The following is a 20,014-nucleotide window of genomic DNA, read 5'->3' as shown; positions in this document are numbered from 1 at the left end:
AAAAATGATTTAGTAAGTAAGTGCTTCAGATGAATTTAAAAAATGAACTGGCTTCAGCAAAGAAGTTCTGAAATGACCCAATGCCTCGTTGTTTCCATGCAGCTCTGCCTGCCTCAGATGGGCGCCCATCTCAGTTGGGTCTGAGCATCTGTCACACAAAAAGTATCGCCAACAGCAGAGTCCCTCGTGGATCTCCTGGTGTCCCTAGCCCCACACACTTGCACAGGTAGGTAAGGCCTGCAATGGGTGGTTTTTAATATTTAAATGGATGAGTGTAACATGCCTGATGCTGTGAAGAGCACCCTGAAGCCCTAGACATTACTCTGAAGTATTTCCATTAACTGATCAGTGTATAAAAAAATAGAACAAATGCCAAGACACTGCCATGGAACCCGATTCAAAGTCTATTCACTTAAACGGGAGTCTTTCCAATGACCTCAGTTTGCTTTGGAGGATGAAAATGGTCGTTAAAAAGATAATTTCTATAGTTGTTTTAACTAACAAGAGCTGGTGGAAAGTAGCCAAGTTCCCAGCACTCATGAGCTGTTATATGGATTAGGCCTTCTTACTCATGATTAAGTTATACCTTACCACTCAAATAGTCCCCATGGCATCGAAAAGAGCAAGATACTACTTAAATGAAGAAAGGTATCTGTAAGAAAATGCAGCTATCTAAATATAGGGGAAAAAACCCCAAACGGGAGGAAAAACAGTAATTTGTTTTGCAAACAGACCAAGTTATTTAAAAGAATGAACAAGTTCCTGTTAAGAACTGCATAGTTTTTATCAGAACGCAAAATGTCTCAGCTTAACTTAGTGAAAATACAAACATTTTGACTCCCTGATTCATTTTTTTTCTTTTGGGTTAGGTGATACAATTCTCGTCTGCAACTTGACAGGATGTAGAAAATAATTACAAATGAAAAGGTTATTCATAATTTTTAAATGAGTTAATTAGTAAACCCCGCCAGAGTCACTCATTACAGTAATTAATAATTGATTATACTTGAAATTAAACACAATTTTTCATCAAAATCTAATTAAATACCTGCCTTTTTGCTTGTTGATTAGAACACTGGGTCTGGTAGAGACAATCTTTGCTAAATATGTTTATGCTGAACTGAACTATCAAATTTGATTTTTAATAATTGATAGTTCCTTTAGAAATTAGTAATTATGACCCATAATTACAGCAGTTCAACCTGATCAGCATTTCTGGCACCTTGCCAGCCATCCGTGGAGCCTGGCAAATGCCACAGGATTCATCTGAATGGGGAAAAAAGGACGGGAGAGCACTCAATGGACCTACCTTTTAACCACATTAACTGTGATTTTCAACGGGAGCCTGATCTTTTCAGAACTCTGAAAAAGGTTTTTGAGCTGGAGAATACCGAATGGCAAACCAAACTCTATCTATCAAACGGCACACACCTCCTCCATCAGAATTAACAGGCGCTGCTATGCTGAGTTATAACGATACTCCTCTGACATACCGAGATAATGTCCAAAGGAACCATGTTCAGGGCATAAGGAGAATACCAGACAAATGAGAAAGGCGAGTCCAAATGTACATAGAAAATGATGAAAATTGACTGCATATTTCATCAAACTGCTGCTGATTTAATGTTGGTTAATTAATCATTCCTGCTCCTCTTACAGGAGGCATAAAAGTGACCAGAGTATGATGCAAGGCAGGAGTGGAAAAGTATCAGTCATTAAAGAAGTGTACATAAAAGGAACACAGTAAAAGCAATCCTTTGTGGTAGTGCTAATTATACTCATGTGAAATGAAAGCAAAAATCTTTCGATCCAGGCTAAGATTTGTAATTCTAACCACAACCTTTTATAGATCATTAGTGTACAGGAAGTCACAGCGAAATCAAAAAGACTCATTTGTGCCATGAGAAATGGGCTTTTTTACCTATGATCACATCTGTAAGTGTCTGACAGCTAGAGCTTGCAGCATTGACAGTTTAAAACAGAAGTCTAGGAATAGACCTTTGTAAGACATCTATAACACAAATATCAAATCTAACTGAAGAAAAAGTAACGGAAACACTCCAACTTTACAGCCTGAAAAATACAATTTTCACTTCTAACAGTTCGATTACTTTTGCAACAAACACTGAGAATGCTTTTTTGCAATGAACACTGACAACCCTTATAAACCAAAGAAATTCAGATCATGCACAGCTCAAGAAAAATCCACTGCTTCTCCACCCAAGTAGCAAATTTCCCTGACTTGCCCTACTCAAAAATGGCCCTGCTGGACCACAATCTAAACTCAGTCCTTCTCCATCCTCCCGGTCACCCTGTGAACTTGGTTAAATGGCTAGGATGTGCCACCAAAAGATAGAATAAAACCACATTTTTATGTGCCAGGATCTTGGTTCTGACCCTGCTCCCATCGAAGTCGACAGCAGAGAATTCCCAAGGACCTGCATACGACTGACTGGCACATGGACCTCACTGCCTGTTTTAATGGGCTGCTTTGAGAAAACCTAGTGGGTTTGTCTCACTCCAGGTACACTTTCCTTTGCAGAAAGTAAACAGTCCAAAAATAAGCTTACCTATGAAATACGCCAGCAGGATCACCAGCGTGACTGAGATGACAATGGCACTCAGCGCAGCGCACTTCCAGTTGCAGTACTTATAGGGTTTCTTCAGGTTAAAGGCAGGCCTAGAGAAGGTACTTCTGGGAAGGGGCCTAGGGGGAGGTGAGTACACAGTGCTGGACGTCAAGGGATATCCCGGCGACGTTGTACAAAAGAGAGGAGAAGTGCCTCCAGGTTTGAATAGGAAGTGCCTGAGGGAAGAAAGAGCAACAGCAAGTGACTCCTCACACAAATGGAAGCCGAGGGAGACGTGGGGTGGGAGGATGGCGACTGCTGCCAGGACGAGGAAAACAGCTCCACACAATGCTGGCTACAGACATGGATGGCATGCACGAAAGAGAAGAATAAAAATCAAAGGCAAGTCACACAGAGTAAAGGAAAACAAAACAAAAGAAAAAAATCACAGGGCCAACAGTGCCACAGAGAACTCTTCAAGGGCAGGAGTCCCCTCTGTGGAAGAGCTGGTGTAAGAGTGAGATGAAAACCCCAAGCACAGCTACGACAGACTGGTGGCACGGGCAGCACCGGGGGCCTGCTCACGCTCCCACAGAAATGCCCTACGGAGACTGAAGAGGAGCGTGGGTCAGATTAAAGAGGGGAGGGCGTTTACCAATTCATTGATCACTGCATGAGAGCGTTTTTTGTATGGCATCGGTGAATGGAGATGCGGAAAGAGAGCTTAAGCCATTCCATAGCACCCAAATTGTCACAGGGGAATATTCACACTGTCCCCACCCGGCAAATTTACGTGCCGGACAACGGCATGGCTAAAAGCACCAAAGCCCAGAATTCAAGTCCTGTGTATTGCTAGTGGGGAGAGGCACCTGCTTCCAGAAAGCAGTCCAGGGCACCTCAGTTTGATGCCTACCTTTAAGAAGTGTGAATTACTGTTAAAGGCCACAGCGCTTCCCGTCCGGTGACACATTGGGAGGCACCGCATTTTGCCCGTTACTACAAACGCAGCCTGAGAGCCAGCCTTGTGTGAGACTCATGAAAGCCAGTGCACAAAAACCCCACTGCAGCCCATGAGTTCCTGAAATGAAATGTCGCAATGGGAGTTGTCTCCATAGGAATCCTACATGAAAAACCTAATTTTGGTGAGATGTCAAGAAGTACAAGGCATTCACATTTTGGGAATAAAACTTGGGAAACGGATCTGACTCATCCATCACCATGCTGATGTAAAACAAAAATGCAGCTTGTGAGGACTGAGAAACAGCCCCAGTGCAGTTTGCACCCTCTGCCGTGGTTTATGGAGCCAGATTTGCAGCCAGCGTAAGTGCAGTCAGCATGGATCCATGGGAGTCAGTCAAGCCAGTGGATTATACCAGATGAAGACGTGACTCTATTTTCCCCTTGAAGTCACTTGTGCAGTCACAGGGGGAAATGTCACATGCAGAAACATCACCATGCAGAAAAGCCACTGATTCATGCAGTATAAAGTAACACATAATTCTACAAAACAGGTGTTTGTAGTATTACAGCCATGGCTTTATTGGTACTCTAAGCATGACTGCTGAGCATTAGAGAAAGATTCATTATTTCTACTAATGCTCTACATCAAAACATTCATTTTTACAAAGAGTCAGATACTATCCTGTGTTTCAGAAAGTATTTATTTAGACACAGATGTATCTGTTCTGAGAAAAGAGGTATCTGCAGTGTTCAAGTACACCAATTAGATCTTCAGTTAATGATGACTACTGTATTAGAAACTGCCAACACAAGGTCAACAGTTTTGGCACTAAGTGTCAAGTTGAAAGCTGCTTACCACTTAAAAGTTAAGAAGCCAAAAGTTAGGTAAAATGCCAGAATGGGTGGTTAAGTCAAAATCAAAGGCTTGGCTTACATACACCACTAGCAGACACTTGTAAGACAAAGTGTGTGGAAAATACCAGTTTAACAATGAAGTATCAGGCTGCCAGCACATTAATGGTTTAAGATTTTTACAAAAATTAAATTAATCTTAATATATATGGGGTTCAAAATTGCTGTAGGTACTTTTTACTACTGAAATGACTTTCAAAACAACAGGGGAAAAAAAGCAAATGGCATGCAGTGGCTCACTAGCATATTAATGAGTCTGCCATTAATATGTACAGGACACAGTGCTCCAAGCCCCAGAACCTCATTTTTTTAAAGCCATCTTGGAAGAGGCCAGCAATGGTGTTGCCCTTAAACATCATTGATATGACCAAAGGCTTTCATGCAAGGATCATAATGACTGTACAGTAAACAGGAAGACCACATAAGTGTCACATACCCATCATTGTAAGCACCGTCATGTCGGGAGGAGGTGAGAATGTCCATCTCAATGAGGTTGTCCTGCAATGTCTCTAGGAATGTCTGCTTTGCTATGTTTCTACATACATATGGAAACATGAATGAAGCCAGTGAGTCATGCATATATGAAGTGTGATCTTATAAATCACAATGGTTATAGTGCAGTTGTGCATGGAATTAGAATGATGGACCATATATTTATATGTATAAGATGCTACACATATACATATATAGCTTTTCAGAATGTTCACTTCTCTATATATACACTATATATATGCATATACACACATATGAGCACACACGCCCATGTGCATGTATAAAAAAAAGTTGATGTCTTTGTTCATTTCACGTTATTTATTGCCAGTGACACACGAAACCTTTTGAACTGCTGGATTCAAAAGACTAGGCTTCAGCCCAGCACAGCTGTAACCTTGTTATACTCCTGCATCTGTGTTAGTGATACCCTGAAAAGGCACAGCACAGTATCTACATCCCACTGTGGCCAACACCTTGGTAGCACAGTTCCACCTAACGTCCTCCTGGATTTCCAGCGAAAATCTGTCACTCCTTTCCTTACATTTCAGTTTTGCATTTGAGAACTTTTTGATTACCAATTTGATTAATTTCTTTTCCTTTGTGGAACAATAGCTTGCTCTTTAGAAGTTTCAAAATGCAAGTTTTGCTCAATACGAGTATTCCAAATAAAAGTCTCTCAGTGATAAACAGCTAGAAGCTGGAAAAAGGTTATGCTCTAACCCAAATTCCCATACCAGAGTATTGACTGTAATCTGGATAATACAGGCAATAGGTGAGATCCTTAGGGCCTGCATGTGAAAAAGCCTGCTTTTGACTTTGCACACAATACTGGTGTTTTGCAATATCTGGCCTCTCCAGCATGTACTTTGATGAGTCACATTTGACCTATATATGCTAAACTGTTTTGTACTTTTTGAGGAGAATAGCAGGAACATAAAGAATTAAGTCAGAGGCACAGCTGGAAACACACTGTGTCTTTCTCACCTTCAGGCTTGTTTCTCAAGACCTGGCAAAAGAACATTCTTCCCATCTTTTTTAGAACAAAAAACAGTCCTGATTTTGCCCATGTGTGTTTTCAGGATCAAAACTGAATCTAAGCCTGAATGTGAATAAATTCCCTGGCCAAACCTAGCAAAAGGAACATAACAGCATTGTGACACTTTATCATTTATGCGGGATTGAGCGCTTACAGGATATAAGTGACATGATGTGAACTCAAACAAGAACTCCTCTGTCAAAGAAACTAGATTTGGGTAACGTCCTATACCAAGAGAAACCAGCCCTGTCACATTATACAAACCTTGATACTGTCCCTTCGAAAATGTCCTCAATCTTAACTTTCATTTCTACGTCCTCCTCTTCCTGCTGCTAATGCCAGCACTTGTTTAGCTCAGCTCACTGCTTCTGGAGGCCTCTGGGCTGCTTTGACAGAACAGATCTACTCCTTGATCTGAACGAAAGTGAAGTGACTCCTATTCAGAGCTTTGGCGTAAAGTGGATCAACATGCATGAGCTGTGTGCCATAGCACTTGAGACATCAGTTCACCCCCAAGTGTTTGCAGCTTCCTTGCATTCCCTGGGAATGCAGGAAAGGTTGGATGTTGAATTCAATGCAAAAAGAAGCAACGTATGTGCATGCACTGAGAATTTAATGGGTAAGAGGCAAGGCATCTAGCAACACACCAATCAATAAAAGTTCATCAGTAGTTAAAATCCATGTCAAATTGGTTCCATGAATTTCAGTTGTGGATTGTCAATAAAACAGAAGAAGGGAGGGTTATATAATCTTGTAATGCATGTATTTGTACCAGAGAGGCCGCTGGGTCACCGAGGTGACTAATGCATGCCCGTCCTCCTCACTGAAGGCTGGACGGAGTCTGCTCCCCTGGAGACTACCTGTGAAGAGCTGCCTAGTTACAAACCACTCTCCCTTCTCATTATGAGTTGTGGTGGCAGAATCTGACGTTACGTGATTACCATATGAAATTTCTTGGGAGTGGAAGTCTCCTGAAAGCTGTTGGTTTGTCAACTAAATGTCCATCTAGCCAGCATTTATTTGCTCCTGCAAGGTCAAATGTAAAGGAACAGGCCACAGAAGAAGGAATAGTGAGGAATAAATATGGGGAGAACTGACTTACCTGTCAGGAGTGACTGCTGAGCAAAGATCTTCTCATCACAACCTTGATAATATATTGCTTTTAAAGCAACAAAAAAGGGAGCAGACAGGAAAAGAAAGAGGAAGAAGGAGAAACAGAGAAGAGGGAGTAAAGGGAAACTAATGAAAAGAAGGGAGAGAAGAGGAGGGGCTCTTCCTCTTGCAACATGTAACATTCGCAGATATAGGATACGCTTATTGTGTCAGTTGTACACTCATGCTACACATCTCTGCTTGCCTTTGCCTTACGGTATGGAAATTTCCAGGCAGTGACAAACCATCCTAAACTCCAAGTTCTGAATACTGCCTGGAGTCCACGGCAGTCAAAATCAAGCCTCTTCAAACTCTGGGGTGCTTAAAATCTAGAACTGTAGGCACGTTTCACAACCTGTGACAATCCCTGGTTAAAAGACGTAGCTTTTTCTTCATGTTTTTTCTCTCTGTTGATTAATATGGGATTTAAAAAAAACAGATATTCAACAGAAATACCATTCCATTTTTGACATGAGATTACTATAATCTCCTATTGCTATACTTCAAAGGCCTTAATTCTTGGATTAATGTCTCTTGGCCAGGATTTATTTTTTTTACATATTGGACATTTTATTCTGTAGGTGGAGGTCTTTTTTTTCGTTCTAAAAACCTTTGCAGTGTGGAAGGCCGACTTCATGGAAGAGGTGGAATTGGACATCCAAGTTTGCTAAACAGCTCTGAAGCCTGGTCTTTTATGTCTACAGAATTCCCACCAAAGGAAACAGAAGACCTCTGCATGTCAGAAGAGCAAACTATTAGAGATTTGTCACAGATTTACTGATCATCTATGCAGTACAGCCTCTTTGCATTATGACACCGTTATAACACATTTTATTTTCTTAATGTTGTTTAGTGAAGGCACAAAAGCCTGTCAGTTGTGCTCTGCAAATGTCCTGATTTGCTGTTTAGCATAAAAGTACACATTCTTTTCCAACACGTCCGTTGTCTGAAGGGACACTTGGCAAAATTGCACCATTCCAACCAGTGTGTCAAAAGTTGCAACATCAGTCTCAAAATGACCTGTTTTCTGCCTAATTAATAAAATGGTTAAATAGAGGATCAGTTACGAATGTGACTGATTTGTAATGCAAGTGAAAGCATCAAATGATGCAGCAGGATCTCTTCATGCAGGCAGACCTCCAACATCCAGTGTGGTTAACAGCAATAATATGGCCAACTCAACTTGCAGAAAAAACAGTCTGCTTCAGATCTTGAAAAATTTCATCCGCAATGATTTTGTGGAGAAGAAGTGAGGACAGTCTTTACGGACGTACTCATTTACAATTTAACAGGAGCAGTCCAGGACTAGCCAGATAATTGTTCTGTCTTATGAACTCCTGCATTTATTAAGATGTGGTAGGGTTGTTTCTCCGTCTCCCTCTCTGATTGCCAACAGAATGGCACAAACGGGGGCAGGATGTTTTCAGCAAAGACCTTTTATCTCTGACATTCCTCCATTGATCCAGCAGCAACGACGTTCCTTCTTAATTGTGAGGTGGTCGGTTCTGAAAGACTCCAGTCAGATGTGAGGATGTCGTGGCATTATTAAAACAGTATATTATCCCTTCTCCAAAGAATTCACAACCTGGTTTAGAAAAAGGGCTTCCTCCAGAATTATAGAGGATTATTCACAAAAGTGCTGCAGGAGTGGGGCCTAAGTATTTTTTAATGTAATTCTTTTTTTCAAAAGAAATAACACACAAAAGTCACTGCTTGGATATATATGCTCAAGAATTAGTAACACAATATAATTACTGAAACTGTTGCCAAATCACACTTGCAGTACTTGCTTATAATTTTGTCTTAATCTTTTGGATCCAGCTTCTTAGTTGGGTCTTTTTAATCAAGCAGTCGCAGAGAAATTAATTATCCTTAAATGCCATCAAATGTTAGATTGAGGTCTGTTTTGGAAGTTTCAGAGGGCCAGCAGACATAGCTCATTCTCAAAAAGATCGACAGACGCATTCATTTTTAAAAAACACTTTCTTAGCAGAAGCTGGCAAAACTGGGTACATTTTGTCCCAGGATACAGCCACAGCTACCACGGATCTCAATGGGATTCCCACAGGCAGTGACGTAACAAATTTGGCCCCTGGCTCAGTTTTCAGTTAGTATATGGTTTTTTTCTGTCTAAAATCTTTCTTGTTGGTTTGGGAAGGTAAGACAAACGAAGGAAAAAAGGCAGCTAAGTGCACCATGTTAGGCCTGGAAGACTTCTCTCCAGACTGAAAAAGATACCATGTATGGGGGCTAATGAATCCAGCATCTCCAGTGGTTTCTCAGTAGCAAAGGAAATGATGAAGCAAAACCTCTGGAGAATGCAAAAACTGAGTTTCAAGTGGGACAGCAAGAAGTAGAGGCACTCACCATCAGATGGGAGGACTGAGGCTGAAGGGAGTATGACAACTCCCTTTTCCAGAACCTATATAGAATCTAAACAAAGCTATGAACTAGAACAACTCAGTGCACCCTTGTACACCCTTCATGTGTTGCATAGGTGGAAAAGAACTTAAGAGCTAAACAGAAACATCATTAATTGACCGATGCCCTGCTATCCCGTGTTTCATGCCTGCTGGAGCAATGTTGTAGGACAGTAAAATGCAGCAGCTGACCTCTCCTCATTAGGTAAAACATGATCAACCTTTCCTGAATGGTGTACTACAAAAGTATCTGCTTGATGAGGCACAGCTAGAAGGCTAAATCTTTTCAATATATTGACTGATTTCAGTTTGTTAAATAGGATATTGATTTATCCTACCACATAGGAAGAAAAGACATTAAAGGAAAATAAAAGAAAGAAAACCAAGAACATTTTAATCTATGATCCTGATTCCAATTTTAGATGAGGAAAATAACCTTATGAGCAGCTGTTAAAGACAATATTTTTAGTTTATGAAAGAAGAGCAATTTCCTCTTCTCCTAGTCCAAATAAAAAGACAGAAGGAATAATAAATACAACTCAAAATACACAAGCCAAACAGCAGTTCACAAACCGAACAGCTCGCTCCACAGATGTGTGTATTTTCCTTAACATCCTTAGCACACACAGTCAGAACACTGTAAAGTACTAAAGAAAATGACCTACCTAGTCTCCAATGGGATGTTACTGTTAAGTAACCAGTTGTCCTGAGCATGGGCTGGCTCTTGAGTGCTGGCTGGTTGTTCTCCAGAAAGAGAGTGGTCCGTAGGAGCTGGGCTGGGGTTGCTGCGTGGTGTGAAGTTCCCTCTGTTTAGGGAATTGATGGAGGCCGCGTGATGTTGATTTGGGGTGTGAGCATGTGATATTGGAGGTGGTGGAGTTCTAAGTCTTGAATGATTTTGAAGATTTGGAGGATGATCTAAAACATAAGTAAAATATTTTTAAGGTTCATTATTTGAATTGTTTCATACTGCGCTCATTTATGTGCAGGCACTTCTAAAAAGTAGGGTGGCTGGGATGCCACATATCTTAAATCAAACTCAAAAGGGTAACATAGACGTGTTCCGTATACTCTAATGGCACATGCATTGGTCCCCCAGATGGCTAGAAAAATAGTTCGGCTTCATGCAGAAAAGTTATGAAAGCTTGAAGCACTGCAGAAGGCTGTCCTGACAGCCAAGTTAACTCCAATGAACAACTGCAAGTTGCAAACTGCAATCTATCTGTGACACTGATTTGTGATAAAGCATGAAAAATACAGCCGGTCTGCACAGATAACACTTCAGAGCAATTTTATGACGGATATACAGCTCCCTGTGAAGTTTGTTCTGTTTCGCCAGAGAACTTTCAATAGTTAAGTCAACAAGAAGACTGAGAATACATTTAATCATAGATTGAGTCTAGGGAAAGCCATAATAGTGTGTCAGGGTTATACAATTTAACAAAATCCAATAGTCTGTATTGTTAGAGATGTACACAAACTGAGTAAAAAATGCACGTGGCATAAAAACTGAGGTGTCAGGAAAATGAAACAACATATGGTGAAGAAAGATGTAAAGATCAGTGATATGGCTACTCTGTGTAAACATCAAAGTGTTTGTTAGCCAAGAGTCTGAGGGAGGTAGATTGAGGAAGGCAGACATTTAGGAAAGACCAACCTAGTGCTGATTATATTGGTATGTTTAGTTTTTTAATTAACTATCAAGGATTTTTTTCATATGTTTTCTAGAAAAAATAGAATATTTGATGGAGCTGGAGGGAGACTGACAGTTCAGCATGCTGGATATGGGATAGAGGAAAGTTATTGCTCTGTGATTTTAGTAGGTTTATGCTTGTAAGTCATTAATACAGAACACTTGTATGAAGCCTTATCTGAAAAATAAGTATATTGTATCAGTCTAATACTCACCAGACAGACTTCTGTATCATGGAAAACTAACACTCATTTACTCTCTAATTAGAGAGCTCCGAACTGAATGAACTCTACGGAGTCCTAAATTACAATGAATGGTATCAAAATTACCATGACATTTAATGACACTTTTGAAACCTGGATTAGGACATGGATTCAGGAGAGGAACAGGGAAAGCATTTACAATATTTCTGTAGCCTCTTGGACATTTAGACACATAAGATAAAATATAAAGATGTGTGAGACATCCCATCCCTTCCCTCCTCACCCTGTACTGACTCACACCACCTTACCATTAACTATGGCTGATTATACCAAAACCTTAGGGTGGTTGAGGTGATCTAGCAAAAAAATAGAAGGTGTTAACTACAAAGGTGCCATTATTATGTTTGAATGTGTATCTGCCTCTGGCTTTGTTAGGTTAGACATGGGACCAGGGGTATATATTCCATGGGGAGAACTGAGTGCTTTTAGGATCCCGATCCATTTTACCTTGTACTCTGAGAAAGGTCAGAGGAACACCTTAAAAGTGCTGTTCTCTCTATTGCAGATCAGTACAACAGAGAACAACAAGCTCGAAAAAAGAGGTCCATAGCGGTCATCTACATTTGGACAGATAGATTCTTCCCAGGAAGCTAATGGAGTATTCAGAAGTCTGACTTAGCAAAGCTCATCCAAAATTAATAATGCCATACTGCACTCTGATCTGTCACTAGTTAGCCCTGAAAAATTCTGTACATCACCAGCAAACTAAAGGGAAGGACAGAACAACCACCATGGACTGCACGGACAAGGAATATCAGAACCAAACCAGGTCTGACCTCAGCTCTGCAGCACCACATGAATCAAGGCATCCAACCATCCTTGGACTGGATATTACTGGGGACTGTCGCTTAACTGAAGCCCTGACCAGGGAGGTAATAAAAACAACAATGGAAGAATCCTACTGCTGGCTTAATTAAATTAGTGACTCATTTTCCCACTCAACAGACAGCAGCCATGATTGCTTGGTTAAGCCCCTTATGCCGAGAGGCAGAAGGAAGACGGGAGGACAACAACCCCAAGCAACGCTGCAGGCTTGGGGAGGAGCGGCTGGAGAGCTGCCTGGCAGAAAAGGACCTGGGGGTGTTGGTTGACAGCCGCCTGAACATGAGCCAGCAGTGTGCCCAGGTGGCCAAGAGGGCCAATGGCATCCTGGCTTGTATCAGGAATAGTGTGGCCAGCAGGAACAGGGAGGTGATAGTGCCCCTGTACTGGGCAGTGGTGAGGCCGCACCTCGAGAACTGTGTTCAGTTTTGGGCCCCTCACTACAAGAAGGACATCGAGGTGCTGGAGCGTGGCCAGAGGAGGGCAACGAAGCTCGCGAAGGGTCTAGAGCACAAGTCTTATGAGGAGGCGCTGAGGGAACTGGGGTTGTTTAGTCTGGAGAAGAGGAGGCTGAGGGGAGACCTTATCGCTCTCTACAACTACCTGAAAGGAGGTCGTAGCGAGGTGGGGGTCGGTCTCTTCTCCCTAGTAATGAGTGATAGGACGAGAGGAAACGGCCTCAAGCTGTGCCAGGGCAGGTTTAGGTTGGGTATTAGGAAAAACTTCTTCACCGAGAGGGTGGTCAAGCATTGGAACAGGCTGCCCAGGGAAGTGGTTGAGTCTCCATCCCTGGAGGTATTTAAAGAACGGACAGATGTGGTGCTCGAGGACATGGTATAGATGGACTTGGCAGTGTTAGGTTGATGGTTGGACTCGATGATCTTAAGCGTCTTTTCCAACCTTGATGATTCTATGATTCTAAGATAGGCACAGAACGCACCAAAAACTGCAGTCTTGGGAACATGTCTGCTTGCAGACAAAGGGCGACAGGAACACCTTATTAATTCCAGGCTGAGGGAGATGAATGCAAAGAGAGGATTTCCAGTTTCTAGGGCTGTCAATCTATCACCATTCACAAGAACTTAATTCATCCCAGAGAAAATGACTTGTCTAATCAGGAACAACACACCAAAGCTTTCCACGACCAGTTATTCGAGTTTTCGTTACGCCCGATGCCTGAGATGAATACGCTGCACAAACAGGAAAGGGGGGCAAATGGGTGAATCCTGGAATATGCAATAGGTGTGCTGTGAAGTTCTCCCGCTATCGGTTGTCTTTCCCTACTGGAGACACCATTTTCAGACTGTGAGTCAGAGCCTGTTTCCAAAGATCTGTTATGTAAATTCCAATTTACACCCTATTATTGCCGACACATTGCAGATGCTATTATGGATAATGCTTTCGAATCAAGTAAAACTGTGTCATTTTCATTCTCTATTTGCATACCCTCTGTGATTTCTTTGCTAAGTAAAGACAGCACATCTATCTTACTCTGGTCTATGTGATTTTTCACAGGATTTTATAGCTTGTATTTCTTTTTCTGACATTTAGGTAGCTTTTCCTCCCACAATATTTTTAATTTTATTCATATACAAATCCTGAACACTTATGTCATGTCTGAGCATTACTGAATTTAATATACCTTGCCTAGGATTAGCAACTATTTCCCTTGCCTTACTATCTTTTTTTTTCTTCTTCTCAAGTTAAGGAACATTAGAAAAAAGGTGTAGATGAAAGCACAAGCTATGAAATCTTCCTGCTGAAAATTACTGCAGCTGTGCAGGATTTTCTTGATGTGACAAAGCTACTGAGGTTCTTACCCTCTGCGGTCACCAAAGATCCTATGGGATTTGTGAAGGATAAGGGAAGCCCACAAAGCAAATTCTTTCTTGATTTCCTAAAATTGCAACTGTCCCCTTATTTGAACATGCTCTTTGTAACTTGTTCCACAATCTTTGAGTGATATAAAGTGTATGGTTACATTTCCCCACAGGAATGAGAACCTTAATGCTGGCTCCAGTGGCTCTCTCACATCCCATATGTGCGTGTACCTTATACAGTGGGAAGATGCTCTGGTTATCCTGCTAGGTATTATATATAAACGCTGTATATTTATAGCTGCTTAGGCAGCACTGAATTTTTGCAGATCCCACCACATAGGTGGGATACAGGGGAAGTCAGATACAGCTTTCTACATCTAACAGCAAGCCTTTATCGGGACAACAGTACCGCAGGAGTTCAGAAGACTTTATAGAGGAGCAGGACATCATGGCCTCTGCACAACTTGTATGAGGTTCCCCAGGACCTTTCTTAAGCAACGATAAGATGGCTAACTGTGACTATTTGTTAGTTATCTTGGCTTACTCAAAAAGAGATAATCTTCAACATTTTCTTTCTTGCAGTTTCCCTCTTTGGTTTCCAAAAAGACATGGAGTTTATCATTCCCTCTCTACTTGTTGTTGGAATGAAAAACCTGACATGCTATTCAGAAGGATGAGCTAAGCTAACAACGTACTGAGAGATAACAAAAACACCTTCTAAAACACCTCCCCTCCACTTTTCCAAATTTCTAATAGTCTCCAGAGTCAAGCAACACAGTTTATGGGATGATTTTTGCCTTGAAGGGACAGCAAAAGAGATCAGTCAATAGCAGAGGAGCCCTCTTTAGACGCCAGGTGCCCACGAAACAGAATCCCAGAGATAAAGTTCAACATGTCTAGAAGCCAGGCTGGCACTGTGGAAGTCTAAATAGCTCAGAACATAATGAACACCACTGTAAGCCTCATTTTCTCTAACGGGTCTCCAAAGTGTGTCAAACATGAAATATGTCAGTATTCAAATGTAATGAAACATTGGAAATCTGATTGCAAAAAACACCAATAGAAATCAAGTTGCTTTTGTGTTGCTTTTTTTTGTTTGTTTTTTAACATTAAAATGTCATCGACTAACACTGGCTTGGTAACCACAGACAGAGCAGAGCTGAAAGATAACTCAGTTAATGAAGCTTGTACTTGGCACCTATTAGAGCCTTGACAGAATCCTGTGAATGAAGAACTGAATAAATGTGAACCATAAAAAGATTACCAATGAGGAGCTAATATGACAAAATTTGAATAAAAGGTCTGAACCCCATGTTCCTTTTCTTTCCCTTAATCTTTAATGAGTAGTACTGTTTTGAAATTAGTCTATGTAACAATTACACTTTCTGATTCATTAGGTTTTGGGATTGTGTTCAGGGCAAATGGGCTAACCTCAGAGTGAAAAACACATTTTCATCTTTTTTTTCCCAGCTTCTCCTGTTCCTCCGCACATTTGTCATTTGTATGTCTGCTCATATTCAGACAGCCTGATGCCTGACTGGTGTCTGGGTTAGGTACAGGAAATATTTCTCTTTACTCACTGTACATAGTGCCAGGTGGAATGAATCACTCGTTGCTCCCTTGAACTTAAACTCCACAGTAGCTGTGATGACTAACTTGGTAGTGTGACTTTGGGCAATCGTGCTTATACCCCCACACAGAGAAATCCCCCCCTCCCCATTGCAGAGGAAACAATCTGTTTTAAAATAATGAACTCTGCATTCAACTGACAGAGCAGCTAAGAGCCTTGTTTCAGCTCCAGGACCATGTTTCAGTCTGCTGCAAATGTATATTCACACCACCGGCCAGCTGAAATTACCTTCGTAGGCTCCCTGTCCCTTTGGGTGCCACTGGGTATGGAAGCTGGGGTGCCTTCAGTCATTAATATGATGAGCCACCTAAGGTCAGGTGAACTATGAAAGACTGAATCCCCAGCACCCTTGTAGGGGACGCAGAGTTTGCTGTTAAAAGTGAGACAGCTTGCTAGAAACAGGCTCCCTATCAGACACATGGCAAGCCAATGATGACATCTGCAAAATGAAAAGCAAGCAAAATATTTAACCCCAAAGTTGACAGATAATGGAAAAATATGAGGAGAAAAATCAGAATGGGAGACACTGTCTGCTCGGAGGGTACCTTCATGGCTTCTGGTGACAGCCAGGATCAACTGCAGACCAAGTTTTTCTCCTGTTTGCATAGAATCCAGCTGAACATGCAACACCCAGACTGAGCTGAAGCAATGTGCAAAGGTGGCACCTCTGTCGTACCAAGCAGGGCTGTCTCAGGGCTGTTATTGATATTCTGCAATCTAGAGGAGAATTTCCTCCTTCAAGGAACGTCCTACAACGGGCTCTATCTACATGGGACAGTCAGACAGTCTAATGAGGAAGCCACCCCACGGGATAGCGACAGAGACGGAGTGAAACAGGTCACTCCATATTCAGATGACTTATCTGCGCAGACACGTCTGTTTTCCCTCACTGACACTTAAAAACGGGAATTAGTGCCACAATTTGAGGGACTGAATCTCTCCTTAAGAAGCATCTCCACTGAATTTGACTTAAGACTAGGTTCTCCTGCCATCAAGAGGAGTGTTTGTACCATGCTGTGAAATACACGTTTTTCTGTAGCAACATCTTGTGCTGCTGGTTTTCAAAATGCTAAGCCGCAAAATAACACTGAATCATAAAACAGAGAACTGATGTATAATCTCCATTAAGTAACAAAACAACAATAGGAAAGCCACCTTGATGTTTTTTCTCTATTTTATTTTAAGTAACAGCATAATAGGGAGCTGCTGTTCCATCAAGGACTTTCACCAGAGAAAACCATAGTCCCTATCACGCAGTTATAATCAGCATATATATCGTGTGTACGTCCCGGTTCTAAAGTGTATTCTGGTTCAGAGCCTTCTCGAAGTTGAGCTCTTTGAATCCCAATCTTTACAGCCTTGTATCTCACTGTAACTTTATCATGTTATATGCATAGACATGCAACTCACTGTGTTATATGGATGATTAAGAAAAACCTAAAAAAAATCTTCCTGTGCACACCTGTACTGTAAATGTGTTGCAGTCTTTTGTCCAGAAAAGTCCTACAAGCATTGGAAACTATTTAACAGAAGAAAATGGCTATACAGATGTAAATAGTTTTGAGTGTTCCTCTAAATGTGCAACGTGGACATTGAATTTGCAATAACCAGAGCTACAATAAGTGGATACCAAAAAAAGTTGAAGAGCATAAAAACCATAGTGAATTTTCATGACAACAGTACATACCTACAGTGTCCCCGTGAATATCTCCAGCCACCATCCATAGCTATTTTAGACATTGTTGGTAAAGCTACATGTACCAGGACCAGTGAAAAAAGACTCTGCAACTATCAAAATCTAAACTTGACCTCCAGCAGTGTACAATGTGTAAAAAATGCAATCATTCCTCATCTTGCAAACAGACTGTAACCAGCAGCAAGTGGAAATGGAGGACATACATAGAAACCACACAACAGATAAAATGTCACCTTGTTACTGACCGACAAGCCTAGGTTTTATAAACGATGAGGACTTCGTTCAGAAACATACTTAAGTATCTTCATTTGTTTAGATGAATGACATCAAAAATCAAGCCCACCTGGATGGTATATGTGCATGGGTAAAACAGGTGAAAAAACAGGTTGAAGCTCCTCTCTACCTGCACAGATTTACACTTCATTGGTTTTACTGTTTGTAGGAGACAACGGGTGCATCAAATCAAATCCAAACAAGCCACCTCCTCTGTATTTTTCTCATCAAATGTGTACATTACATGCAAACTTTCCTCTCAAGTGCCAAAGTGCCTTTGCAAAAGCAAAATATTGACTTTTGGGTTTGAAATCAATGTTTTGTTTGACGCTAGGCTGTCAAGCTTTGGCTGTAGATAGTCAACGAGAGCTCTGGGTGGTTGTTTGTTCATCAGTATGCATCTGATTGAATTGAACGCCCTACAAGTAATGCTTTTAAAAAGGTCCGTGTCACTGTCAAAGGATGATATGCAGACTTTTAACCCATGGTGTTCATTATTTAACTTAATAAAAGGGAATCACAGACTAATAAAATCAAGGCAGAGGATTACTATTTAGACTCTGACAATTTATGAAGAATCATTGCCTTAAACACAAAGGAAAGTGGAAAAGAAGTAGAAAAACTGGCAGAGTGTAAATTAGTTACTTAAATTTAAGTAACATATTTAAGTTCTTAAATACGTTACTGGAAACATGTGAAAGTAGCCTCTACAGTGCCCAAGTAAGCAAATTTTCTTGCAGCCCTGGAGACTGGATTTTCTGCTGGGCTTACTGAAAAGGAGTAAGGATTTTAACTACCCTGATACTATAAACTAGAGGCAATGGTAGCCTTTGAAGGCTCAAGCTGTTGAACTGCTGGCCCTTCTGGTCTAGGCATATAAACAAACAAATAAATATGTATTTCTATATGTAACAGTGCATCATTATAGCACCTTCCCTCTCAGAAATGTCCCAAATATAAAACCTGACTGTGAGCCTCGCCACTCTGCTGAGACGCTGCAGTCACCCACATCGTGCCCTCAGCCCCTCAGCTCTGGAAACCCCTAATTACAACTCTCTTAATTTTCAGGAGGATGCTCAGGTCACTTTGCTGTGCCATTCTGACAGCACTGACGGCTTCCATCAGCTCCCTTCCAGCTGAGTGACTGAGGATAACCCACCTCCCCTCCATCTTAATAGGGGACAGCACCCTAAAGTCAGGCAAGAAAATCCATTGGCTTGAGCAAAGGATGGTGTATCCGTGCTCTGATTTTGAGTTGCTACAATTCACACTCATTGAATGTTTCTAAACATGGGTGCCTAAAACTGCAGCCTATCTCCCGAAGAACTGGGAGCCTGCAGCTCTCTCTTTTCTAAGTAAGAGACGTAGGAAGTCAGTACTTTGGAAAATGTGTGCCTTTTTTTAAGTGTCAAAAGGTGCATTCAGTTTCCCATGTTTTATATATTTCAATGTATGCTACATAAACCTTAAAACTCATCTGCAGTCAGCCAGGATACCCCAGTGGCTGGGGATTAGGCAGTGTCTATGCCACTCGGATGGTTACCCCTCCCAAGTCTGCTTTCGGTGGTGTCCAACTTGCACAGGCTCCGCACAAGCAGCTGGGTGCCATCCCTCATGCATAATAGTCCTGGAGAAATCGAAATAACTCTCAGATTTGCTGCCCCCCACCCCGCACATTTAAGAAACACAACTGTTATTACACCTAAGGTTATCCTTCTTGAAAGAAATGTGGCGCATTTCTCTGATGTCTGCAGTTTATTGACTCGAGGCTCTGAGGAACTCTTGTACAGAGAGAGTTGAACTGGTTTCCCTGCGTACGCTGTCTCCTGTGTCTGTTGTGTGGTTCTTTCGTGCAGTAACATATGGAGACAAATATATAAACAAACAGAAAACCACACAGTTCAGCCTTGTCCAAACCAGACACGATTAGCTGGTATAGAAACACTGGCAAATTTCTGAATTGTTTGTGTAAAGCAGTTCCCCAAACTAAAGTACAGCCGCAAAAGGTGCCTTTGGCTGCTGTAACAGCAAATAAACTCAGGATTTTGCCAGCGTAGCTCTGTCAAATATTGTTGGCTTTTTTTTCACACACCGATATTGGAAAAGCTTTGAAATATAGACCTGATCTTTGCCTGTTTCTCCACAAAAATAAAATGAACAGTCTCTATTTTGCTTACGCCCTTCAAAAATCTTGTATCTATCTAAACTGCAGCGCTGTTGTGACTTCGCTGTACACAAACAAACAGGACTGACAGATCCCCAGCTCCATCAGCAA

General features: G+C 41.4%; 1 protein-coding gene across 6 annotated transcripts in view; it reads right to left on the bottom strand.

The window, feature by feature from the left end:
* Positions 1-20,014, bottom strand: part of TENM4 (teneurin transmembrane protein 4) — a 615,630-nt gene that overhangs the window by 209,805 nt on the left and 385,811 nt on the right. For all 6 annotated transcript variants that reach the window (XM_087756918.1, XM_087756912.1, XM_087756914.1 and 3 more), the window contains 3 exons: positions 10,208-10,460; positions 4,879-4,977; positions 2,571-2,806 (listed from right to left, as the gene is read on the bottom strand). In XM_087756918.1, the coding sequence (XP_087613044.1) occupies positions 2,571-2,806; positions 4,879-4,977; positions 10,208-10,460 (588 nt within the window). The remainder of the gene's footprint in view (positions 1-2,570; positions 2,807-4,878; positions 4,978-10,207; positions 10,461-20,014) is intronic.

This window comes from Nipponia nippon, unplaced genomic scaffold, assembly GCF_047370975.1.
Source record: "Nipponia nippon isolate SJK-2023a ecotype South Korea unplaced genomic scaffold, ASM4737097v1 scaffold_2, whole genome shotgun sequence".
Taxonomy (NCBI): domain Eukaryota; kingdom Metazoa; phylum Chordata; class Aves; order Pelecaniformes; family Threskiornithidae; genus Nipponia; species Nipponia nippon.
This window is presented reverse-complemented; position numbering and strand designations above follow the sequence as displayed.